The 26,798-nt window shown below is 48.0% G+C and overlaps 1 protein-coding gene across 4 annotated transcripts in view; it reads right to left on the bottom strand.

Annotated features, from left to right (window-relative positions):
- CAPN3 (calpain 3) overlaps positions 1 to 26,798 on the bottom strand; it is a 50,372-nt gene that overhangs the window by 3,349 nt on the left and 20,225 nt on the right. For 2 of the 4 annotated variants that reach the window (XM_040492400.1, XM_040492402.1), the window contains exons 2-16: positions 21,682 to 21,751; positions 19,928 to 20,046; positions 17,972 to 18,105; positions 17,085 to 17,253; positions 16,078 to 16,221; positions 13,932 to 14,015; positions 12,776 to 12,861; positions 10,123 to 10,200; positions 9,183 to 9,343; positions 7,775 to 7,944; positions 7,414 to 7,425; positions 6,489 to 6,697; positions 5,668 to 5,704; positions 3,691 to 3,708; positions 655 to 768 (exon numbers count right to left, since the gene is read on the bottom strand). In XM_040492400.1, the coding sequence (XP_040348334.1) occupies positions 655 to 768; positions 3,691 to 3,708; positions 5,668 to 5,704; positions 6,489 to 6,697; positions 7,414 to 7,425; positions 7,775 to 7,944; positions 9,183 to 9,343; positions 10,123 to 10,200; positions 12,776 to 12,861; positions 13,932 to 14,015; positions 16,078 to 16,221; positions 17,085 to 17,253; positions 17,972 to 18,105; positions 19,928 to 20,046; positions 21,682 to 21,751 (1,605 nt within the window). The remainder of the gene's footprint in view (positions 1 to 654; positions 769 to 3,690; positions 3,709 to 5,667; positions 5,705 to 6,488; positions 6,698 to 7,413; positions 7,426 to 7,774; positions 7,945 to 9,182; positions 9,344 to 10,122; positions 10,201 to 12,775; positions 12,862 to 13,931; positions 14,016 to 16,077; positions 16,222 to 17,084; positions 17,254 to 17,971; positions 18,106 to 19,927; positions 20,047 to 21,681; positions 21,752 to 26,798) is intronic. The other 2 variants (XM_040492403.1, XM_040492404.1) reach the window with 1 other exon arrangement.

Below are 26,798 nucleotides of genomic sequence, written 5' to 3'. Positions count from 1 at the left end.
CATCCGAACCAAATGAGCTCTAGAAGGACAAAGGGGACCAGACCATTTTGGTACTTCCTGCCACCTCTGTCATCAAGGCCAAATCCTCAGAGGATGCCCACATGCCACGATGGAGGAGGACATTCCACGATGGAGGAGGTGGCCCCGGATTGATCTGTGCACTTTGGTCCCTCAGCCTCACCTCCACTAAAGCTTTCTATGACCTCCTCTCCCCACATCAATCTAATACCCTTCCCTGGGCTCCACAGGACTCCAGTGCGGATGTCCATCCCTTTTCTGCTACTATTCTTTATCCCCTCGTTGTCAAGAGCTCGAGGACGCCAGGGCACAGGAGTTGTTCTGTGTTGGGCTCTCTCAAGCTGGCTGTGTCCCAGGCTCTGCCTTCCTTTTCCTTCGCTGTCCTCCTGGGGGGGCTCCAGTGGGCAGGCTTAGCCTGTCCCTCCCAGGCCTGGGACTGGCTTGGTGTGGCTGCCACCCCCTCAAGACATTCGCCCAAGCAGCATCCCAAATTTTAGGAGAACGTGATGAGAGAAAAGGTCACTGGGATAAATCCAAACCTGCAGACATTAAAGGGACACCCCACCATACAGCCCCTCCAATCCAGAGGCCCCCACTGTTTGCTAGCCACCCCATTCATGCCACATGCTCAGAAACCTGTGGGGATTTCTCTGGCTTATCAGGGCTTGCTTTGTCTCTGCCCTCCTCTGATTCCTGGTCCACACCCAGTTCCTTGTTGCTGTTTGCTCTGTCCGAAACGAAGATGATGGGCTGGAGAGAAGAGGGAAGTGGGGAAGGGGCAGGAAGGAAGCAAGGATTACAGGCTGAGCGGGCACATGGAGGCAGCCTCCCTCCTAGAGCGGCTTCGTCCAGTGAAGAGGGAAAGAGCAGAGCTGGGAGCTCTTGAACCTCAGTTCAAGCTCCATCCCTGCCGCTAACAAGCTGTGTGACTTGGGGTAAGATGCTAAGTCTCTCTGGACCTCAGGTCCTTATCTCCTGATGGTAGAGCTAGGAGGGTTCGACAAGGTAGGTAGTAGCTGTGAAAACGCTAAGAATGTTAAAAGTAGTGAGATCCACTACAATGATGTTCTATTATTTTTAGGCTTTTTTTTTTTTTTCAAATGGAAACACTGTTCAAATTAAATTTCCCCAGAAGCCCAGTGTATCTCACGTCATTAAAAACAAGCCTCTCCGCTTGATGAAGAGGGCAGAGCTCTTTTCCCTCAGCACACCTGTATCAGCTGTGGCAGCTACGGAGGCACCTCCAAGGAACCTCTGTGACACCGCAGAGGACAGACTGAAAAAAGGACTCCGATTAATGGCTGAGAGGTCAGAACACAGGGCTAAAATTCCAGTTCTGTCCTCACAAACGAGCAATAACCTCTCTGGCCTCCCGTAACGCATCCATTAATGCGGATAACAGAACCTGCTCGGCCTTTCTCATAGGGCTCTGGTGGGGATCACATGCGAGGCTGAATATAGAGCTACTGCAAAAACAGGGAAGATGCTACCCAAATATAAGGGATATTTTCAAGACATGCTCAAGCAAGTGAAGAGGACACAAAAAGAGCAGAGAGCGGCTGCCATGCTGTGCCACCCTTCGTTGGTGCCATCACCCCACAGGGAAAGCCAGAGGAAGGCAAGGCTATAGGGGCTCATGGCTGCAGTGCAGAGAGCAATGCGGCAGTCAGAATCTCTCTAAGCAAAAAAGCAATGGGACCGGTTTCTGAATCCCCTTCTGCCTTTCCATGTGGTTCATCTAGAACTGCACAAATGCTCAGACCTACAGAAACAGCTCCTAGAACTTTGGCTCCCAGCAGGCCCCAACAGCCCTGGCTTGCTCTACCTTCCAAGCAAAGGGTCTTGTGCAAGCAAATGATGCCTGTGAGGATCCTAGAGCAACTGTGGGTCACAGTTGGAGGGGAAATGTGTGCCTATGGATGTGGTTTGGCCATGGTGTGGCCATGAATCACCCCTGCTAGGCACACATCTCTGGGCCCAAGTGTGGGTCTGGAAAACACACGTCTTGGAGTGTAAGGGGCCTGCACCAGATCAGTGAGGGCAAGAAACATGGGTTTGGGGGCAGATCGATGTGGCTTCCAGTTTCCCCATTCATTAGTTGTTTCTTTGGCAAGTCTCTTCACTTCTCTGAATACTTGTAAAGTATCTATAAAAGGGGAATAGTCATAGCGCCCACCTTGTAGATACTGTTGTAACTGAAAACAATGTATGTTTTACCCCTATCACGGCGCCTGCTGCATGGTAGGTGTTTGATCAGTGTCAGCTCTGGTCTGCACCAGCGTCAACACTTAGAGGACCTCTATGGTAGATCCTTCCAGGCACCACCATAAAACACTAATGCCAAACCTCATCCGAAGGCCTGTGGCTAACTACCTCATGGGCCCGAGGATGCCCAAAGGTCAGTAATTTCTGTATGGCACTCTGAGCGGTCAAACCAAAATTCTGAAAGGGTTAGTCATCACTATAGACCCTGGGGACAAGGGGAAGGTTATGGGGTACATGGAGCTGGGATATAGGAGGGGATTTGAGTTGCTAAACAACTGTACTTCTGAATTCCAAAACCACACAAAGGAAACAATGCCGCTGGTCCCAGATGAAAGCTTTGTTCTGAGGTCCCTGAGATGCTCTTACCACACATGGTCACCTTTAGCAATGGTGTCCTCATAGCAATGTGGTTATAATCAGGACACTGAGGCCCTGGTGAATCAATGGATCATAGCAACCTCCCTAGACCCCAAGAGGGGAAGCTGTCCAAGTAGCTCTCATTCCCCATGAAACCAGTCAAGTTGATCAGCAACTCTGAGGCTATGAGGGTGAAGTTCTCTTTCCCTTTCTCCATTGCTACCTGGACATAGGTCTGTTGGGTTCCATGGCTTTGAGGAGCAGGCTTATGGAGAGGTTGCTTGCCTAGAAAGGGATGTGGAACAAGCTTCACCTGGAACGAGAGCCCTGGTCGTGACTTAGCCTCTCTGGGCATCCTCTGTCATCCCCTACAGAGCAGGCTAAGGAAACAGGAGGAGTGGGGAGGAGGCAGGGAACGGAAAGGAGGGAGAAGGAGCAGTCCTGCCTCCAGAGCAAGCACCTGGCATCTCAAGACTCTCTCCATGGAAACCCTCACGCACCTGTCTCACTGTACCCTGGGAAACACAAACGGTTGCTTTTCCCCCCCACCCCAAAGAATCAAGCCCTGCTTAGCACTTCTGAGAAAGAAGGGGTGCTCCTGGTTTTTGCAAGAGCCCCCATATCAGGCCCATTTTCACTGGTTGGCCATCCTCCTCCTCCCTCATATGAAAGGTGAGCATGGTGGTTCAGGGCAGACTCTGGAGACAGACTGCCTGGGCTCTTAGTGCTGCTTCTGCCACACTTGGACAATTTAGGGGATCCATCTGTACCTTTTCTTTCTCTGAAAGTGGGGAGGATAACAGTACCAATGTCATGGGGTTGTTGTGAGGATTGAGCATATCCATGGAAAGCACCTGGAAGAGTGCCTGGCCCGTAGCCTTCACCTGGCCAGTGTTAGCTAACATTGGTCCACACCCTTAGCTGTGACCTGGGCCCAGGAAGGCGAGGTGGGGGTCAGTGAGGGAAGAGGCAAGTCTGGTACACATGCTGTCACACACACACATGCACAAACACACTCTGCTGTCTACCCACTCACCCTGTTACACCCACCTTGGTTTTTTTCTTTTTCTGCATAAGGAAAGGAAACAACAAATGCAGAATAAGTGAAAATCAAGTTTCCAGAAAACACAGTGGCTTTTGACTTCCCTGTGATTTGGGCCTCAGCTTGGAGTGAGGCTCTGGGGTCCAGAAATCTGGGCCACACAGAGCCAAAAGAGGCCTGGAGGGTGAAGGGAGGTCAGAGTTCTCCATGCTCAGAGACTGGTGGCCGCTCTGGTGGCCGTTCTTATTTATAGTCCACTCCTATTAGACACAGCCAAGGAAAGGAATCTTCGGGCTAAAGTTTTATATTTTTAAGTGAAGTTAGTTTCTAAAACACCAAAAAAAGTGGCTCACCCAAACTGGCCTGAAAATGAATTTTGCTTGACTTCCAGAGTTTGGGGGGGTTTGTTTTGTTTTAATTTTTTAAAACTCTTTTTAAGTTGGCTTCATGTCTAACATGGGGCTCAAACTCACAACCCCGAGATCAAGAGTTGCGTGCTCTACCGAGTGAGCCAGCCAGGTGCCCCCGTTTTGTTTTAGCAGATATTTATAACATAGGGAGAGACTTAATGTGGGAATCTAAGTTTGGGGCTTTAAAACAAAATAAAACTAGGAGGTCTGGCAGGCTGCACTGGCAACGATCTGGGGAGCTGAGGGCAGCTGCTGCCTGTACCCTCCAGATGCCATAGTCACCACCACTCCGGTTGTCCCTCCAACACCGAAGCTAGGTGTCAGTTGAGAACTCCAGGCGAACAGGTCTGTGGAGGGACATCAAAAGCCCCACATGTGCCTGCCCTACCCAGTTCAGTGGCATGCCAGCTCCCATAAGCTCCTGAGTTTGAGGTTCCTGATCAATATACTACCCTGATTACTAATGTTTCACAAATAAGAATAGAACCAAATGCATTTAATCCTAAGATGAATGTCCTGTGATAATTCAGAAGGCACTTGGAGATCTGGCACTGGCATAGGGTCAGGATTGGAGCCCTGAGTGTCACCACCCAGAAGATAGCTCAGTGGGGCATTTGCTGTCCTCTTATTGGCCCAAGTCACACAGAGCACAGGGGATGTTTATAAACCAAGGCCCAAAGGCCCAAGGCAGTCACAAGACTCCTTAACAAAGAGAAGCCACATATACCAACTCTGTGCTTCTAACTCAGGGACTCAAACACGTGGGAACTGGTCTCCACATGGCGACTGGGGAAGCAGCCTGAGAACCTGGAGAATCTGGGCTCCGAGAATCTGAATGTCAGTTTCAGCCCTGCCATTTAATGAGACCTGTGAACCACGGGAGCCATTTAACCCCACTGAGCCTCTACTTCCTTAACACCAGGGATAATAATAACCTTATCACATCTCAGAAACCTTGCAAGGATCAAGTGAGGTAATGCATGTGGGAAGTACCTTTTGAGATATAAAGCACATGAATTATAACCACCATTTAAGGATCTGTGCTGTGCCAGGCACTTCACATACATGATCTCATTGATTCAAACTTCATAAGAGCCTTGCAAGGCACATATTATTGTTCCCGTGTTACAGAGTAGGAAAATGAGGGGTTACGTAACTTGTCCAAATCACCCAGCTCTAGGTGGAGGACCCAGGTTTTGATGCTGACTCCAGAGCTGGTGTGTATTCTTTTCCATATGTGAGACTGACTCTCATAATCCAATCTGTTGCTCTTGTTGTCCCTTACTATGGCCTTGACCCCTCCCTCTCGCTGTTCAAACTGCTTTTCCCTTCTAGGACTCTTCTTCTGTGCTTCCTAGACCCTGGATTGAGTACACGGCCCAGTACCGTGAGGCCTGTTACCTCTAGTTGGGACAAACAGAAACTGCACTTACATGGAAGAATTGCCCTGCAGGCCCCAGACTCCCATCTTCTCTGCCAATACCCACTCTCCCCTCCACCGCCCCTATGTCCCCTGCCTGGATGGGGGAAGGTGAGCCTCTGGACCTTCTCACACATAAGAACTAAAGCACTCACCACGGGCCGATCCACGGAGATTGTATTTTCAACTTCCCTGTGGAGAAACACAAGCATGAGCGGGGGTCTCACTGTCCCCAGGAGCAAGCAGGAAGCATAGAGAGAATTCGCCCAGGCCACACAGGTCCTCAGAGCCAAGTCAGAGCTGACTTCAAGGGAACCACAGGAACTAATACCCCACCACGGGAACCAACCTCATGTAGGCACCATCCCCAGCAGCCAAGTGCAGACACATGGGTTCTTGTTGGCTTTGCCCAGGTGCCCAGACTCAGCCACCTACTCCTAGACTTTGTGTTTCTCAAGGGCAGAGTCCAGAGTAGTCGGGCTTATGGAATCAACTGCAGTGAGCAAAAAATGCAGGATGTGGCCTTGCTGGCTTCCCTGGTCACCTCACCTAAAAGTTCCGTCACCCCTAATGCCTCCTATCCTTGTTCCCTACTGTATTTCTTTCTCCTTATCACTTACCTCCCTCAAACACATATATGCATATTTTTTCCCCCTATGCATTGCTGTCTCATGCTAGAATGTTGAACTCCATGAGGGCAGGGATTTCTTTCTGTTTAATTCACTGTTCTATCCTTAGTCCCTAGAAAAAGAGTGCCTGGAACTTAGTAGGTTCTCTATAGAGATCTGTGGGACGACAGACTGACTAAACAAATGGAGGAGATGTGGCCAGTGACTCACAGCAGAGGAAGAAGGGCAGCCTGGTCAACATATCCCAGGATTCCTGGAGGTGACAGGTCCAGCTACCTCACATCTCCAATCTCTGGAATGGGCCACATGGGCTTTTAGGGACAGGAGGGGAAAGCAGGCTGACTCACTCAGAGAGGTTCCTTTTTTCAGAGAACACCCGGAGGATGAATTCTCCCTCCTGGTGGGGCTCATAGGTGGAGGGCACGATGACATACTCGCTGGGAGGTAGGCGGAAGCGCTCAGACACCTCCCGCATGTTGATGTAGGTCTTGCTCCTGGCCTTGGAGGCATTGTACAGGAAGAAGTCCTTCTGCAGGTGCTGCTTGTTCCCGTGCATCTGAGGGGGAGAAGAGCCCGAGGGACCTGAGCTCCTCCAGAAGGATGTCCTGTCCTGCTCACAGTCCCCGTCCAGGGGTTACCCCAACTCCCTGGTTACCCAGTTCACAGTCGTGACCTACCTACTTCCGATTCCCAAGGCCTCAAATAGCTCAACATCCCTGGAGCTCCCTACCCCATTTCCTCTTTTTCTGTTGTGATTCAGAAGTGAAGGTCAAGTCTATCATTCCCCCCACTTACCAGAACTGCTGCTGGTCAGCTCCAAATCACCTCCAGGCTGGGGAAGGACCCCAAGGAGGCAGGAGGGGCCTTGGCTGGGGTCTGAGGGAGGCGATTCCTCCATCCCAAAGAGGGCAGTCACCCTCAGAATGTGTCTGTGTGACTGTGTGCATGAGTGTGTAACTGTGAGTGCAAATGTGTATGAGTGTGAGCAAGTGTATGCGTGTGTGTGAGAGAAGAAGTGCATATGAATGTGTGAGAGCCTATGTGTGACAGTCTCTGGTGGGAAGGGAGAAAGGGCTTCTCATGAGGGTGATAGTCAGGGGGTCATGCAGTACCCTGAGGCACCCGCTCTGGAGTTGCGTGACCCAGGCGAGACCCTCTCCTATCATAGTCCTGTCCTCAAACCCCACCAGGAAGCTTCCCGATGTGCCACTGATGGACACAGGACCCCCAGGTAATGCTGCACACAACTGCTGGCCGCTGCCACTTCTGTACCTCTTTGGGAACCTTGAGGAGAAACAGAAAAAGAAGACGCTCAGATTCTGTGGACTTCAGATCTGAATGGGGATGAAACTCTTGCAGGGAGAGAATGCCCACAACTGTGGAGTGAATGAATGCAGATGTCTGACTCCTCATCTACTCCTCATCTATCTGGCCAGCCCCAGCCCCAGCCCAGCCCTGCTCCATCTCCCCCAACCTGTTTTTTTCCACTCATTACAAATATCTAAGAGATTCTGACACATGAGGGTCTGATTCTAGGAGTTCGGGGCCGGGGGGGGGGGCACTGAGTATTTGGGAGGCTCCCCACCCCCAAGGAATGTGTTTCCTGGGCTAAAGCTGGTCAGGAACTGCACACCTCGTAGATGGCAAAGCCAATGGTGAAGAGGTTGGCCCCCAGCTTCCGGTCCTTCCTCCGGTTCTTCTGCATCAGGGCCACCAGGAAGCTGCAGATCACCTCCGAGTCTTCAGGGTCATCGTCCTCCTCCAGGAGCTTCAGACGGTACTGTGGGTTGGTCCAGAAAGTGTCTGTGCCCCCAAGGAAGGAAACGTACATTCAGATCTGCCTCTCAGAGAAAGGTCAGGAAGGGAAATAAGACAGAGGGAACCTATTTATCCCCTGCATCTAGGCGCTCAATAAATACAGAAGGCATGACGCAGGCATTTGCCAAACTATGTGGGGGGAACTGTGGGTAGCCTCCACCTTTATAGAGATGGAGCCTCACTGCTTGGCTGTGTGTGGCTTCTTCCCCCTCCCGGAGCTGTGATTCTCATTCTCTGCTGATGGTTTCCCTTTCCTCACCTGCCCTTTAAATGTTGTTGGTCCTTGGGACGTGGTCTTAGGCCTCTCTCCCACCCCACTATTCTGCCTCCCTAGGCTGTCTTATCCACTTAAAAAAACTTTTTTTAATGTTTATTTTTGAGAGAGGGAGAGCAGGGAGGGGCAGAGAAAGAGGGAGACAGAGAATCCAAAGCAGGCTCTGAACTGACAGCTGTGAGCCTCATGTGGGGCTCCAACTCACAAACCCCTGAGATCGTGACCCGAGCTGAGATGGAAAGTCGGACACTTAACTGACTGAGCCACCCAGGCGCTCCTGTTTTACCCACTTTTTAACTGTCCCTGCATGACCATGATGCCTGAACTATATATATTCCACAAATATGTATCAAGTTCTAATCATACAACCAAGTACCATTCTAATCTGTGTATCCAATTCTCTAGGACACGTCTTCACCTGCATATTTCTACAGGTGCCTCAACTTCCCATGTGCCAAACCGAACTCCTCTCCCCACAAGCCCACAACCAACTCCACCAAAAAACAAACAACATGCTGATTTTTCCCTCCTGTATGTTTTACATTGCGACATTGACACCATCCACTCGGGCCCCCCAAACTGGGAAGCTTGAAGTCACTCTTCAATATTCTGTTTCCTAAATGTGCCCTCTTCCCTCCATCTCTGCTGCCCCCGACTTGCTTTGGTTTTCATCATCTCTGGCTTGTGCCCTGGCAGGCTCTGCTAACTCCGTTTTCCAGTCCCATCCTCAGCATTATGAATGTAGTGTTGTTCCGACACAGTGTCCTGCTTAAAAGTTGTTACCAGCTCCCCACCGCACACTCCTCAGCAGGCGGTTTCCTTCTTGGTAAAACGGGGAGGGTTTAATAAGATAAGATACACCTGGAACTTAATACAGACTCAGTGAATGGTATTATTCCACCTGGAACTTGTTGCCCTTGGACCCTCCCCCATCCCGAGCCTCTCCCACCTGGGAAGTTGCGGCAGCCTCCGGCAGAACAGCCCCTCACCCAGCGGCCCTCGTTCACGGAGACCGTCCACGTCTGCATCTTGTCGGACTCCAGGGCATCCGCCGTGAGGTTGCAGATCTCCAGCTTTGTGAAATGGTAGATGAAATCGTCATATGACATCCTGAGAGGTTGGAAGAGAGAGACCCATATGGGAGGCTGGGAGAGGTAAGACTCGGGGACCGGAGCAGCACGATCACACAGGTCACAGGAACTTGGGCATGGCCCCAGGGACACCCCTGCCCTTCCTCCTTAGGGTAAACACTGTCAGTTCTCATGTCTCCACCCCAAACTACTGTCTCTTCCAGTAATAGCTCAAACTCCTGTGTGCTCGCTGGGAGAACTCAGTAGCAATTCAGTTCTCCCAATGGCACCGTGTGCCTCTGCCCTGGGCCCCGGTGCTGTGCTGGGCTCACCGGAAAGAAAGACAGTTTGAGGAAGGACAGACAACTAAGCAAGCAATTTCAAGGATGATGAGTCTCACTAATTAATCCCAGTTCTGGGCAAAACACAGGGATCCGGAAAAGTTCCCTTTAAGCTGAGACTCAAGGGCTGAGTAGAAATGAGCCGAGTGAGGATGAGGGTGGCATTGGGTGAGCAAAGCAGAGCTGCCTTGGCCCAAGAGACAGGGAGCAAGTGGCTGGGGCCATGTGCACGTCGGAGGGATATAGGTGAAGCAGGAGCCACCTTGTGCTGGCCTGGTCCCAGGCTCTAGTTGTTTCTGTGACTGGCTGGCTCCTCTCAGAACCCCATCCTGTTGGGCTTTGGGCTGGAGGAAGAGAACAGGGCCCAGATCTCCTGAGGGCTACAATGTGATGGCCTCTTTCCAGGGATTGAGGTTTGAGATTTCAGCTCCCCACTGGATCCCTTACCCTTCAGGGTCCTCTTGGGTCCTGGACTCACCAGAACTCTCCATCTTCAGTGACCTGGTGCTGCAGACGGGCCTTCTCAGCTTTGTCCACAAAGCTCCAGTCCTTCCAACTGGAGGGAAAATGGAGGAATTATGGAAGGAAGAAGAACGGGAGAGGCCTGATGTGGGATGGGACAGGAGGTATCAAGAGAAATACGAAAAAGTTGAAAGAGTAGCCCATCTCCAAATTGCAGCAAGCAGGAAGCATCAGATATGGAAATCTGATCTGATTCCCTCAGTGTAAAACCCAGTAATGGCCTTCTACTATCCTCAGGAGTAAGTAAGGCCTTACATGGGTTTGTAAGGGCTTAACCTTTCTCTGGACAATTTTTTTTTTCCTTCTCACACTTTAAATTTTTTTTAATGTTTTTCATTTTTGTGTTTTTGTTTGTTTTTGAGAGAGAGAGAGAGAGAGAGAGAGAGAACAGGGGAGGGACAGAGAGAGACAGAAGTATAGAATCTGAAGCAGGCTCCAGGCTGTGAGCTGTCAGCAAAGAGGCCAACACGGGAATTGAACTCTGGGACTTCGAGATCATGACCTGAGCTGAAGTCGTCCGCTTAACTGACTGACCCACCCAGGTGCCCCATATCCCTCCTCACTTTAAAGGTTAAGAGTTGACCTTTGGAAATAGATTAACTGGATGCCATTTGATAATACCATTCCTAGCTACATAACCTTGGGTATGGCACTTAACCTCTCAGCTTCTGTTTTCTCAATTGCAAAAGAAGAATGAGTATTATGATCTACTTATATGGCTGTGATGAGCAATGAATGAAATAATACATGTAAAACTTTTAGACCAGTGCCTGCCATCTAATAAGTAACTGAGTTACTGAGAAAAACACCAAGTATGTAAACATTTCCTTTCTCCTGTCACCCCAGGAAATAGCCTGGCTTCATGTTTCTAAAGGCAGGATGATTTTTCCACATCTCTCCTCAAGAGGGAGGAAACAACACATCTGTGTTTCAGGCTTGTTGAGGAGAATAAAACTAAACTGGGTTGTCCTTGGAAAGGTAAAAGATTGAGGAAGTGCTTGGGGTCAGGGAATGCTAGAGGGGAAATGGAGATTACTGAGAGAGCAGAAGGAGGGACACGGGTTGGGGAGGGTTGGGGGGGGGGTTGGGAGGGCCCCTAGGTGGCTCAGGTGGCTCAACTGGCTCAACTGGTGAAGCATCTGACTTGATTTTGGCTCAGGTCGTGATCTCAGGGTTTGTGAGTTCGAGCCCCACATCGGGCTCTCCTCTGACAGTGCGGAGCCTGCTTGTGATTCTCTGTCTCCCACTCTCTATGCCCCTCCCTCTCTTTCTCTCTCAAAAATAAATAAATATTAAAAAAAGGGGGGAGGACACAATACAGGGAGGGTGGTCTTGAGTGACCCAGAGATGGGCCCCACTTGTCAGCAGTCCCTGGAGTCGAGGCATTAGCAGGACATGAGTTAAGGCTGGACACCAAACAATGAGGCTGGAGGACACAGTGAGGGTCCCTGTGGGTGACCTGGCCCAGTAGAATGGACAACGTGCTGGGGCACTGAGGGTCTTCCCAGAGCAGAGAGCACAGGTCAAATGCCACTGTCACCGGGCCACATTTTTCTATTCTTCCTGTCCCATGCAAACTAGGTGAGGGGCTCCTTCTTTGTGACCTTTATGATAGCATTTATTTTAATCATCAGTGGGGCTTTTTTTGTCCTTCCCACTGGAGTCTGCAGGGGCAGGGCCTATGTCTGTTCATTTCTAGGTCCCAGCTAGTAGCATGGGGCTGGCCGCACACTCAGCACAGAGGAAGTAAGGATTTGTCTCCCTGATGAGTGAAGGAATGCCAGAGAATGGCTGCAAGAGGCAGTAAGAGGACTAGAGTCGGCCCCTCAGTCATGCAGGGAGGCTGCCTATTCACAGAATATCCTCAGTGCCTGGGCCTGTGCCTGCTGTTCAGTAGGTGCTCAATAAGACTTACTCAGCAAATGAAGAGCTGAATGAACCAGTAATGATGGTGCCCTGGGTGGAGGTGAGCACAGGGGCTGAAGGCACACATGGCTACCGAGTCCTGCTATCTCCTCTTGGGAATAAAAGAGGCACTCAAGGGGCTTCTCTCCACTCAGTGAGGCAATTGGCCATCAGCCTATGAAGCCTTTGTAAATGTTTCTTTGTAAATGTCCCCCGTGTTTGTACTTTCGCTGCACCCAGTTCATTCCATTCAGTGATAAGTGGTAAGATCTTTCAGGGGGACTGTGCACCTTTTTCATGGGGACAGCAAGGGACAGGAAATCTTAGCACTGGCTAGGCACTCTCCAGCCCACCACGTAAGTGTTAGTATTGTTCCCATTTTATAGATGAGGACACAGAGACTCTGAGAAGGGAATTCCCTTGTCTAGTCCAGACCCCTGCATTCACACTTTGCTTCTACCTGGACCTAGCCCGTGCTTTTTGGAAACTTTCCAGTCAATGGCCATCAGTCTCTGGATCCCCAGCTCTCCTGGCTCTTTTGTGGGCCTTTCCCTAGAGCCCACATACCCACTTCCCCTCTGTGGATCATGGGTCTGGAGGGTAATTTTAGACCAAGCATTTGTAGTCCTCATATATCTTGATATGCAACCCAGCCTTGCCCCAGGCTGTTTGTCCCCTTCTCATGGACCGTCCCCCTCACCTACCTGTCACTCCAGGAGCCGTTCCACTCCACCTGGCCCCAGGGATTCCGCAGCCGTACCAGCTTCACCTTCTCACCCTTGAACAGGGTCTTGGGCAAAGAGAAAAAACTCTTGCTATGGGCCTTTCTGGAAAGGGGGTTTTCTGTCTTGCCTTGAGGGCTGGGGAGGGAATGGGGACAGAATCCTGTACAGGGGGCTGTCCTGCCTGGTCCTGGTCGGGAGACTAATCAGAGGCACTCTTGCAGAATGGCAAGGTGAATGGTCAGAACCTTAGGACTGAGTCTGCAGAGGTTAGGGCTTGACCATCTTCTAAGAAGTGGTTTTCCCAGCCATTATGAGCTTTGGGGGAGGAGGGAGGGCATATACTGTAGGGCCACTCTAACACATTAGGGGTCTTTGTTTGAATTAGAAAAAACACCCTGATGGCTGAGTAACTATACAGAAATGGCCACCATAGATGGACTGATTAGAAAAAGGTGCCCTTTGGGGCACCTGGGTGGCTCAGTCAGTCAAGTGTCCAACTTTGGCTCAGGTGGTCTTGCAGTCTGTGAATGTGAGCCCTAAGTCAGGCTCTGTGCTGACAGCTCAGTGTGGAGCCTATTTTGGATTCTGTGTCTCCCTCTCTTTCTGCCCCTCCCCTGCTTGTGCTGTCTCTGTCTCTCAAAAAAAAAAAAAAAAAAAAAAAAGAAAAGAAAAGAAAAAGGCACTCCTTCCTCCAGTCTCTGCCCATCCCTGTGAACAGGGCGCAGCATGCCTGCCCAGCTGTGCACAATAGTCCTGACAAATTTCCTGTCTTCAGCCCGACGTGTCAGGGGGAGCAAAGTATTCTATCTGTTCAACTCCCAAAGAAAAGGAGACATGAGAGCCCATGAAATCAATTTCATAAAACCAAAGTGATTTCTATTCCCTGGAACTGTTGGGAAAATTGCCATTTTTAGCGCTAAAAGCAAAGATGAACTGAGCACCACCTTGTGGCAAGATCCACGTCTACCAGTCCCAATGGTCCCCTCTAACTGCATGCAGGTGCTGGGCCCAGACCGTGAGTGGTGCCCCTGAGAGGAGGCAAGCTCTGCCGAGGTGAAGGGGCCCAGTAAGTTAAGTCCTGACTTCAGGAGGCTGACCCAAATAGCTCCCCAGCCATCCGCGCCATCAGCCTCACCTCCTCCAGCCCAGTGACAGAGTAGGCGTGGCCCTTGACTAGCCCGCAAGCCATTCTTGTTTCATACTGAACCGGAACAATTGTCTGTGGAGCAAAAACCAGACAGCCTATCAGGGCCTGCACTCATTGGATCATTTTCCAGGTTCTGCGAGGACACAGACTCCTCTGTGTTCTGAATGTGGACATCCTGGCCATGAGAAGGCCCTCCCTGGCTCTTTTAGAGAGTCAAGAAGACATAGCCCAGACAAGTGGTCTCCCTCAAGCTGGTTGCCCTGAAAAGGTCTGTTCTGACCATCGGAGAACAGTGTGAGGCTGGGACAATGTCGATGTAGGTAAGCAGATCCCTGGTCCTCCTTTCTGGATCTCTTGGGGTCTTTCAAAGGAGGAACAGGGACAAATGGAGGCCCCTTCCCTCAAGCCCACCCAGACTTGACAACTCCTGGAAGAGAAAGGAATTGAAAAAAGAGGTTAGATGAAACATATAGGTCTAACCTTCTCTCTGTATATCCCATTCCCCCCTCCATACCCATCAAGAACAGAATACTCAAGAAATCAAGAGTCACAGTGCCCAGGGAAGGAATTTGGAGGAGGCCAGAGTCGAGTCCTATTCAGACATGATTTGGCCTACCGGTCTAGGGGAAGCTCTTAGATTTGTAGAAATTACCAAGTTTCAGCCCCAGAAGATGCTCAGTAGAGGGATCGGATCTCCAATGCCCATTGAACCCTAGACCATATCTCTATGGCTCTCCTTTGCCTGGTAACATAACAGCTTTAAGAAGAGCTTCCTGGAGCCATGCTAGGCTGTGCAATTTGTGAGCCTTTTCAACTTCAGGGATGCAGGTGGAGCCAGGGCTTTTTGGCATCTTGGCCTCTTCCACATCTTAGTCCTTACATGACCCAGACCATGCTGAATAGAAAGGATGTGGAAGCAGATCCATGCATCTTTCAAGTCTAGACCTGGGAAACCACTTGAAATGACTCTATTGGCATTACTTTTGCACAGCTAGCAATTCCTCCCCTGGCATTCTCTCCCAAAGAAATTATCACGACACACACAAAGATATATCTATTAGGATGTTCAAGATAGCATTTAAAAATAATAGCCAACACAAGAAAGAGAAAACAGTCTAATTTTCCAATGACAGGGTATTGGGTAAATAAATTATAACTTATCTGTGTGTTGGCATACTGTGCAACCACTAAAAAAATGTTTTGAGGGGCACCTCGGTGGCTCAGTCGGATGAGCAACTGACTTCGGCCCAGGTCATGATCTCACGGTTCATGAGTTTGAGCCCCGCATTGGGTTCATTGCTGTCAGTGCAGAGCCCGCTTTGGATTCTCTGTTCCCCTCTGTGTCTCTGCCCCTCCCCCACTCACACTCGCATGCTCGGGTGCTCTCTCTCTCTCTCAAAAATAAATAAACATTAAAGAATGTTTTGGGAGACACATTAACAATATAGTTCATATTGGCACATTAAGAACATAAAGCTAACTGAAAAAAGACACAGTGTAAAGAGGTACATACAGTGTGACAACATTTTAAAAATAAAAATGTAGATGAATTGTACGCAAAGAAATATCCTAGAAGGACGTATACTACATACTCAGAGTTGCAACCTTTAGATGGGAGAAAACATGTGTTAAGTTTTCCTCCATGCTTTTCTATAAGTATTTTTCAGTGAGCATGCATTACTTCTGAAAGTACTAGAAAATAAACTCTATGAGGGGAGAGACTCTTTTAGTGAACAAAATGTATTTTTTTTGTTTGTTTACTACAAGAGTGTCTGGCACCTGGTAGGAGCTCAATAAATCTGCGTTGAATGAATACCTGAATTAGAAGAGAAGAAATATTCAACAATGAACAAAGTCTCTTGTATTTCTACTTGTTAATTTGTTATCAGAGAAACTGCCTGGACCATGGGGTATGAAAGAACTCCCACAGAGAGTTCCTCCAAATCCTGTCTCCCCCACCTTGTCCAAGAGCCTTGGAGCAGGCAAGTTATTCCACCCCAGCCCCCTGGAAGGCCCATGTGGAGGTCTGCATGTAAGGCACTGGCTGCTGAGGGGAGTCTAACACAAACAGGCCTCATGCAGGGTCATGCAGGTGGGAGGGGTGGTCATTCCTGACAATTGGAGGCGTACACACCCGGGTTGGTCTGTCATCTGAGTCCCTGGGGATGAGGTCTGAGTCCCTGAGCAGCGAGTTATCCATATTCCTCACCATCCGTGCAATCAACTCCCCCATTTTCAGCCCAGAAGGAGAGGTTCCATAGGTCATGTTTGTGCCATCCTGAGGCCCGACGGGATGGGCCGGGGACAGTCCAGAAGAGGGAGGGAGAGATCAAACAAAGGAGGGTTATAGGGAAGGAGACAGAAAGAAGGGAGGGGACAAAGGAAAAGAGGAGAGAGAAACAGTGTGAATGGAGACAAGATGGAGAAAAGTGATGCAGAAAGAAAATGTTCATCCAGGGGTGTTTAATGCTAGCTGATCTTCCCAAGCTTTTGGACCCATTTGGAGTATTAGGAGAGGAAGGAAATTCAGGAATTCAGCTTCAGTTCCTTCCTCAGTGATGGAAAGCTCCAGCCAAGACTATTATCCACTGAGCAGCCCCCAGGGCAGGTGTGTCTCCTGAAACTCAGGAGGGCTGGCCACTCTGTGGGTCTCCATACCCTTAGCCCCAGTGTCAGATCACACTACTCTGTTGTGCTGAGAGTGCGCCTGCAGGCCGACCTTCTCCCAGATCACAACACAAGGCCCGTGTCCTAAGTGAGAGACAGGATCACAGCTCAGTGACTGAGAGGCTGTCTCAGGGAACTGGCTGGCTCAGGTCCAGAACCAGATATGCAGCCAGCTTAATTGGGGGCATGCTGCGGTTGAGCAGCACTGGCCACAGAGGCCGGGGCTGACACACGCCTCTGGACCTATTTCTACCTAAAGTCTAGGCCTCGGAGTGTCTTTGCCCAGTCTCTTTAGTGAAAATCCCTAGGAACTCTTCTTCCTTTAGAAATTTTCAAAGTTGAGAGCCAGTTCCTGCTTCCTTAAACAAAACATCTACCCTGTCCCAGAGGAAAGCCCTACATTGCTTTTCATCACATGGATGGCTTCCCGGTAGTTGCCTGCTCCCTGCCCTGCACACCACACCCCAGGCTTACATCAATGGAACAGCCCATGAGGGAGCCTCTCTCGATGGCTTTCTTCATGATCTTGTACATGTCTCTGGGAGCATCCTTGATCTCAAAAAACTCTGTCACCCCTCCTGTGAAGTCCTCCATGGCCTCTGTAGTGTTCCCACCTTTCAGGGCCTCATACGAACCATGGAGCCTTGGAGAGAGAATGAAGACCAATCTGAGGTCACAGCGTTCCAGGAAACATGACCCAGGCTCTGGGCCACCAGAATTTTACTCTCGGGTCCTGTGATGTTCTCTTACTTATTCTCCAACAACTCTGTAAGCTAATGGAGTAGCTACTATGATTCTCTTTCTTCACATTCGAGCAACTGAGTCTTATAGGCTAAGTGGCTTACCCAAGGCCACAGAGAACCTGAAACACTGGGATGGGAACCCAGCCATTCTCACTTCCTGACTCTTCTCTTTCCACCATACTCTGAACCCCAAGGAAGGGCTCCATAGAGCCCTTAGAAATAGCTGGGGTGGAGCTTCCAAGTTGAGAGATAACATGGCTTTATTAATATCCCGCGTGATCATGAGGTTGAGCCAAGCAAGACCCTGGGAATGTGAGCTTCAAAGATCTAATGCTCAAATATAAGACTTGCAACATCACCACGAAGGCAGAATTAAAGTGCTCACTATGGGAGGCTAAAGCTAAAGATTTCCTACACATGTCTTCATCCTTCCCTTAAATACAGTTTTTTAGTTATAGCCGTTGCTGCCTGGACCCGACCCCCTCAGACTTAGGGACCCAGTTGAACTGTTACGCATGCGCACATGTGCACGCACGCTGCCTCTTGTGACAAGATTTCAGCTGGATTTTGCAGCCCACCACCTTTAGCCCTGCCTCACATCCTCAAGTGTTGCCTTACTTAGCATAAGCCTTCTCCAGCAGAGCACTCCAGAATTCATTGCGGTGGTTGGACTTGGTGAAAACCAGTTGGTTGTTGTAAGTCGGCAGGCAGTCATCAATGACCACATCCACCCAGTCTCCGTAGCGCCAGAACTGCACAGAGGCACCAAGGACAGAGTCACATCGTCAGGTTACCACGTGCCTCTCCTCCACATTCCTCAGACTCTCTTTGATCCCAAAGCGGTCCCATTGCCTCAGCTCTGCACTTGGTCCTTGTTCATACTCTTTTGGGTTTGGAGCGTGTGTATCTTTCTCTAACTGGACCGTGAGTTCCTGGGGGGCAGGAACGTGGGCTACATCTTGCTTTCTCTCTTGCACACAGTCCGGCCAGCCTCAGGGATGGTAGGTCCCCCATGAATATCTGAGGGCTTGAGATTGTCATTCTCCTGCTCAGTAAGTCTGGAGTGGGGCCTATGCATCATATTTTAGGTATTTTAGCTGATTCTAATATGCAGCAGCGTTGAGAACTGCTGGCCTAGGTGAAGGTGACGTATTGATTTATAGATCTCTTTATGACAAACAAGGTAGAAATGGCTGCTGAAGAAGACTGATAGGGAAAAGGAGCGTGTCCCAGAATATACTCTGGCTATAACAGGAACATTGTTGAATAATTTCAATTCTGAATGTTCTTTTTTGAACAAACCAATTTTAACTGAAGACTGCCAAATGTGGTTTAATTTCCCCTCTAATGACATTGTTTTCCCTTATTGAAAAGAGGGGGAAAAAAATCTATGTGGTCTTTATATTTGTGGCCCTATTTAGGTAGAAGACCCTTTAAATATCAGAGGGAAACTAGCAGCTTGATGGCACAGGGAAGAAACGAAAATGAGGGCCTGGCTGCCTTACCCGTGTTCAGAGGGCAGCAGGACCTGAACCTGAACCTGAAAAGAAGACCTTCTCTCAAGCCTTCAGTCCTGAGGTACAAAATCAGCAGGTACGTCAACTGATGATTTGGGTCAGTCCCAGGACATGGCGGGGGGGGGGGGGGGGGCGGCTTTCAGGGCTGGAAACAGATGGATGCCTCAGAATCCCAGCATCTGCTAGATCCCCACGTGTGGAGCTCACTTCAGTTTTGGGCCAGCACCAGGGTCTGGCTCTCTGATTTTGCGTCTAGATTTTGGATCTAGAAAATTTCCGATGGTTTAGTTGATTCTGGAACCAAAAGACTCCTTTCTGGGCTGAGCCAGTAAGCCTGGTCCCCAGATTGACCAGATTGTCCTTCCAAGGCCTGGAAAAGGTGAGTGATAGACTTGGTATAGACCTACCTTTAAAGCAAAACAGGGAAAGGAGCCATAGTCATTCAGGGGGTTTCCTTTGCAAACTAAAGGGCCCAAGAACCGCCAATGCTAATATCTTAGGAACCTACTTGAGAAAGGCTGCAGGTAACACAGCAGCCAGCTGGAAAGGCAAAAATAGATCCACAGGCCAGCAAACAGGATGTCTTCCTGCCTTTCTGGAGCATGGCGGAAGATGGGGTTTTGGGAGGGGGGCTGCTGAGGGGGCAGAGATAAACAACTGCGTCCTCACAGGCCTGAGGCCTTAGGGGGGTCACTGCCCACAGCCAAGACTGGGAGGGTGGGTGGAATCTTTCCTGAAGCCGCTGGAAATTCAAGGTCAGAAGACCAGCGGTGGGTGGACAGCAGCTGGCCCTCTTCCTTTACTGTTTTTTCTTTTTTAAACACAATTGTGAAAACATTTAATAAAAGTTTAATCATATGAATGATCTATAAGAATTCTCAAAAATCAATTTTGATATTATAGAAAACAAATAATAACATATGTAAGTGGTACATTCCAAACACATTGTGGTGATGGGAAAACCTCCACACGCTTGTGGTGTTTGAGGTAAGTGTTCCTGAAAAGGTGGGTTTCCGAAAAGCAGCTGGCCCTCTTAACCACACTCCAATGACCTCACCTGGAAGTGGAAGATGCCCGCATAGTTTTCAGTGAAACTCTGATCATGGGGTATGACTCGGAAAAGCAGGCGCTCGTTCAGGGTCAGGCAAGCAATGGCTGCGAGAAACCAGCAGTCCCCTGCGGGGAAAGTACATGGTATAGGTCACCTCCGGGGAAGAAAAAGGCCCAATCCCAGCTGATTCTTCTGCTTCTCGGAAGAACAAGTTCACTTAGTGTTCACTGTCCTACTTCCAGATCTGACCTCAGAGAGGTCGACCCAGAGGAGTTTGATGGCAGTCCCTCGACAATGTGATCAGTGTGACTTACTCTCTTCTGACTGGTTTTCCAGAAGGGTATAGGCAATGGCTCCTTCCGTAATATAAGCTCACTTCCTTTTTGGACCTCAATGAACACAGAGCAGTAGGTCAAATGTGTCATTCTTCCTAACACCTGGATGAAATCTGTACTTCCTGGACTTTTGCAATGTGAGTGCATACCTCAGTGGAGACTGAGCATCTGAGAGCCATCGGCCAAGCCCTCTTGTACTGGAAGGAAAGCCAGTAAAGCAGCTTCTCTGCAGCCACTTTTTGAGGGCGCTGAGACATTGCTGGCCATGGAATGAGATGGGGATATTTTCTTATTCTCTGAACTTCCTTTCTGGCAGAATGCTATATTTAGTGATTTTGCTGTGTGTGTGTGTGTGTGTGTGTGTGTGTGTGTGTGTGTGTGTGTGTATGAGAGAGAGAGAGAGAAAGAGAAATAGAATGCCCAAGGGGCATGCCTGGCACACTGACAGTCATAGAATTTCCTTCTAAGCAGATGGGTTGAGTTGTGCAAGGCCTTTGATTTCCTGTGTGGATGTGACGGCATCTTTGAGACTGTAGAGGGGAGACTGAGAGCTCCCAGCAGCCGTCCTCCCCACCCCCACCCCTGAAGGAGCAAGCCTCTCCTTTGAAACAGTGTTAGGAAGTCCAGGTTATTAGCTCTACCAGGGCTCTGCAGACATCTTTCTCCCAGGTGCAGGAACCCCGATATTGAAAACCTCCTCAGCCTCTCTTTCTGGGGCCAAATTCCTTTCATTTGGTCTCGAGTGCACCTTTCCCTCAAATTTTAAATTATGTCTGTTGATGTTCTTTCCACCTATGCTTCATAGAGTTTCCTGCAGTCCAGTCGCTTCTTGGCCTTTTGGCTAAGATCAAGTGTAGAGCTTTCCTGCAGTCCACGCCAAAGATAGTACTTCCTGAGAGAGGAAGGTCTGGTAGAAGAGCCAAGGTGACCACCCGGACAGAACGCTGGGTGCTCGTCAATATGGCAAATGTCATCCTTGTTGAAAGACTCCATTAATATGGAGCTACTCTGGCTGAGGCATTTTAAACAAGAGTTTGAGTTACAAGTACACTTTTTGTGTGCATATGGATTCAATATATATTCAAGGGACATGCTTGGTATTCAGACTGTTTCAGAGCTCTCTTTTAAGGAAATGGGTGCAGTTAAAAGCAGGGCTTTTATCCTCCTGAGTGGGGTGTGCAAATGTCCTTCAGACTGTCAGGAGGATGCTGTGGACTGAGGCATATCCCCTGTGAACTCATGAGATTTTGGGGGGGCGGGGACAGAAATTAAATGAAACCATCACCAGCACATAGATAAATGGGCACAAAGTAGTGTTATAAAAACCTCCTCCCCAAAATTCTTTAAGAGCAAAACCAGATGTTAATCACCTTTTAATCACCCCTTGATTGTTTGGCTGGATATGACCCGAGGGTACTTTCCTACCTAGATCTCCTTGACAGATGTCAGTTCTGTTGGCTCCACCAATGATAAATCGAGGATTCTCACAAATTTCCTGTTGAAAAAAAAAAAAAAAAAAAAAGGAAATAACAGTGGTAGTAGCAATTGTTTGTAGTGGCCCATTATGTAGTACTAACATCCTATATCGGGGGCATTATATACGCCACTCATTTAAGCCTCTCCAAACAGCCTGTGAGTTGGATAGTATCATTCTTATTTTTCAGATAAGGAAACCAGGGCTCAGAGAGGTTAAGAAACTTGCCCAAGGACACACAGCTAGTAAGTGGTGGAAGCCAGAAGCATGCCTCCTTTTCCCATTGTTCTACATTGGTCCCACACGCTGACATACTGCGTGAGTAAAGATGTACCTTAGGAGTTAGGACAGTATCATTACTGTCACAGCTTTGGCAAGGGAGAACGGAAAGCGTGGATCTTTTTTTTTTTTTTTTTTTTCCTATGCCAGGAAAATAGGTGCAGGAGGAAAAATATTTATTCCCAAGATGTGGTAACAGCGATATTTAGTCACCATATATCCCAGGGTCCTAAGGACATGAGAGCTGGGGAGAGCAGAAAGTAAATTTAGTGTGGGCCTTGTAGGTGTCCTGGTCAGCTGACGGTTCATTGCTTTGCTCAAGCTAACCCCATAAGGCATCACGGGCCCCATTAGTGTTCAAATTCACGTACTACAGATGATGTGCAGCCCAACAGAGGCCAACAGAGGGCACTCTTGTTTTTTCTTCCCATGTCTGGTGCTTTGTTTTTTAACTTCGAACATTTTGAAATAATTGTAGATTCTTTGTTTTTTTGGTTTTAACACCATTCTTCAGGGGCTTAAGAAGTCTTGCTATCCCTGTGGCAAAACCCCACGCCCCCCCCCCCCCCGTCTCTTCCTGTGTGTGTGCATGCGTGTCTCTCCTCATTATTGCCCGCATCACGACAACTCCATACACCAAAGTGAGTTGAAGCTCCCTGTACACGGGGAATCTCTCCCTCCTACTAGATGGAATGTCTTGCTTAGACCACACCACATGCACCTCCCGTCTGAAACTCTTAATGCAATGGAAAGATAAACCCCAAACCGTAATTCTTACAAAGGTTACCTATAAGAGAATAAGATGGTGGGAATAAGGATGGAAGTAAAACTCGGAATATAACTGAAAATAGTTCTGCCTTAGGAACCAAGTAAATATTTACATAATTAAAAGCCAAAATTAAAGGAAAGACAATTGTAAAAAGCAGTCTGTAGGGGCACCTGGGTGGCTCATTCGGTTAAGCTAAGCATCTAACTCTTGATTTCAGCCCAGGTCATGATCTCATAGTCATGAAATGGAGCCCCGTGTCAGGCTACATGCTGGACGTGGAACCTGCATGGGATTCTCTCTCTCTCTCTGCCCCTCCCCTACTCACATGCATGTGTGTGTGCTCTCTCTCTTTCTCAAAAATAAGACAAATATTATATCCAAAGAAAACAGTCTGTAAAAGTTGAAAGCAAATGGAAGCAAAGGAACCGAACTGCAAATCAAGTCGGTGGCATGACCTCACACATAAAAAGAATTCTTTCAAGTGACTTAAAGTATAACATTTTGACTCTTTATCCCTTTTGGGATAATCCTAAGGTCAAAAACCCAAACCATAAAGAAATATGAACCATAAGAAATAATAATAATATTTCAAAACTTTGTCATATATGTTGTATGATAAATAAGAACTTCTATTAATGTCTGTAGGAACCAAGATTTTTTTAGCATAAAAGAAAATATGTAAAGTTATAAAGTTGAACAACTTAAGTAACAGCCGTGCAATGTTAGAGTTGAACTGGGTATGTAAACGTGACTCAGGATTTGTTTTTTGTCTAAGAAAGTATTCCCCATCTCTCTGCACTAAAAACAAACTGTCCTGTCTCCCCAAAACAACTCTCCCAAACTAGAAGCAATAGCAATATACCTTCTTAAAATGAAGCGAAGTAAGGCATAGTGGACATGTTTTTTGGTTTCCCCATTATTGATTAACACTTATTTTGTATGTTATATGTATTATACATTGTATTCTTACAATAAGGTAAGCTAGAAAGAAGAAAATATTGTTCTTTTTTTAGAGAGGGAGTGTGTGCCGTGGGGAGAGGAGCAGAGGGAGAAAGAGATAATCTTTTTTTTTCATCGTTTTTTTTTTTTTTAATTTTTTTTTCAACATTTATTTATTTTTGGGACAGAGAGAGACAGAGCATGAACGGGGGAGGGGCAGAGAGAGAGGGAGACACAGAATCGGAAACAGGCTCCAGGCTCTGAGCCATCAGCCCAGAGCCCGACGCGGGGCTCGAACTCATGGACCGCGAGATCGTGACCTGGCTGAAGTCGGATGCTTAACCGACTGCGCCACCCAGGCGCCCCGAAAGAGATAATCTTTAAGCAGGCTCCACACTCATTGAGTGTGGAGCCTTGACACAGGGCTTGATTCCACAACCCTGGGATCATGACCTGAGCTAAAATCAAAACTCAGACACTCAACCAACTGAACCATCCAGGCACCCCAGAAAGAAGAAAATATTAAGAAAATCATAAGGAAGGGGTGCCTGGGTGGCTCAGTCAGTTAAGTGTCTGACTTTGGCTCAGGTCATGAGCTCATGGTCTGTGGGTTCAAGCCCTTCATCGGGCTCTATGCTGACAGCTGAAAGCCTAGAGCCTGCTTCAGAGTCTGTGTCTCCCTCTCTGACCCTCCCCAGCTTGTGCTCTCTCTCTCTCTCTCTCTCTCTCTCAAAATAAATAAACTTAAAAATTATATATATATATATGTATATATATATATATAAATATATATATATATATAAAGAAAATCACAAGGGAGAAGAAATACATTTACAGTGCTGTACTAGATTTACCAAAAGAAAATTAAAAAAAAATCCGTGTGTAGGTGGACCTGTGCAGTTGAAACTGGTGTTGTTCAAGGGTCAACTGTACATTCTTCTGCTAGAGCTGCTAAAGCTGGTAGAATGTTAGCCTGAAGTTGTCTGGGGCATCTCTGCCCCATTGCAAAGTTAGTCTGCTTGAGAATAAAGCCGACTCAGAGGAAACAGATGCAGATGGGGGGCAGAGGAGGGAGATGACGACAGATAAGCAGAAAATAGATACATCTATAGATAGATACCATTAGGGACTGCGTCTTGATGGCATGGTCTGAGCCTGGATTCAGGTGTGTCTAAATCCAACATCACTCTTGAACACTTGAATTGTATGAGCTTTTTTTTTTGGTTTAAGCTAGTTTGAGTTGGGCCTCTGTTACTTGCCGGCTGAGACCTTTGACTACTACTATATTTTCTGCCTCTGTTAGACGGAATGTATTATATAGTGACTCAAATACTCGACGTTTAGCTACGTTTTTTTTTTTTTTAATTTTTTTTTCAACATTTATTTATTTTGGGGACAGAGAGAGACAGAGCATGAACGGGGGAGGGGCAGAGAGAGAGGGAGACACAGAATCGGAAACAGGCTCCAGGCTCTGAGCCATCAGCCCAGAGCCTGACGCGGGGCTCGAACTCCCGGACCGCGAGATCGTGACCTGGCTGAAGTCGGACGCTTAACCGACTGCGCCACCCAGGCGCCCCATAGCTACGTTTTTTAGCTGTTACAGGTGTAGCTTCTTCTCCTTGGGACTATAAATTCATCCTCCCACTGCCCACCAATTCCAGGGCTGACTACTTGGAAAGGCAGCAGTAACTACCTTGGTCTCTCTTACATCTATTAGGAGGCCTAGGTATTTGGGCAGAGTTACATTTTTTGCAATAGTAGATTCCCCAATACACCACATCTACCTTCAACACCACCTCAGCTAAATTCACCAAGCATTAATTGAACCCCCAAGTACGTACAGAACTGGGGGAATTGAGGGTACAATAAAAATGAGAAATCATCCCTGCCTGCCTTCCACAAAAAGCACAGCCTAGAGACACTTAATTACTTGTCTTCATAAGAGATATCTCTTTGGTGAGGATCTGTTACCAAGCTTATTGAAGGCTGATTCATAAAAAAAAGCTCTGATTTGCCTAGATACCTCCTCTCTACCACCTACTTCTTCTTTCCTTACTTATAAACACTGTGTCAATAGCCCTTAGAGGGTCTGAGACCTGTTTACGTTGGTTGATATGTACAAAGGGTAAATGGTCCCAGCTCTGTCACTTTAGCTTGGGGACCTAAGATTGCTAGCTATTCCTTTGGCTATAATTTAGCTTGGGGACTGGATCTGTCAATGATGGAGTCCCAGCAATGAGCAACACATGACCATTTCCTCAGTTTTTGGGTACCATGGTTCACACAGCAATTTGAAACTTTTATTGTATACCTCCATCAGTAAAATATTTCGAATGTGCAACCCTATGTAAGTAATCTTATTGGTTGTAGATTACCTATGTGTATATTGATTGTCCTCACCTATACTGTGTATTACAAAATACACCAAAACATACACTTAAAAGGTGGTGCTAAAATAGATCCATATGGAGGATTTCTGGTTCAGTTCCAACATGTAAAGATCCTGGAAGTCCTCACTCTTGTCCTTACCACAAGAAAAAGCTGAGCAAACTGAAAATCACTGACTTTGCTGGAACCCATCAGAGAACTGAAGTCGCAGGGCAGCTCACCACTACCCTCAAATATGGGCACAAGTGAAATGAGAAAGTTACAGCCAAGATCTGCTTGTCGGGAGCGGAAACTGCTGGAGCCATAAAGCGGTGGGAACAAGCAACTGGTAATTTTGATGAATTTCCAGAAGCTGAGTGTGGACTAGCATGAGTGTGAGAAATTTCTGGAGGCTACAGTCTTGGGACTATCTTCCCCCCTTCTTACATACGTTCATGGTTTTTACCTCTGAAAATCCCACCAAGTTCTCGTGGTGAAGATCTAAGAAAGATCTACAAAGCCTTTTCCGGAGTTTTACCTAAGTTGGGGGAAGGGCATTGCTCCCCATACAGCCCCCTCTGGGAAACTCCCCTTCCTTTCTCACCTAAGAAGGGAAAAATGCTATGCCAATGGGGAAATGTGTATGAAGGCCAGAGCCCAGAGACCTAGGCCCATTAAAAGATGGAGATTTAGTCATTACATTAATGAACATTT

This window comes from Herpailurus yagouaroundi, unplaced genomic scaffold, assembly GCF_014898765.1.
Source record: "Herpailurus yagouaroundi ecotype Mexico unplaced genomic scaffold, PumYag 184, whole genome shotgun sequence".
In the NCBI taxonomy this organism is placed as follows: domain Eukaryota; kingdom Metazoa; phylum Chordata; class Mammalia; order Carnivora; family Felidae; genus Herpailurus; species Herpailurus yagouaroundi.
This window is presented reverse-complemented; position numbering and strand designations above follow the sequence as displayed.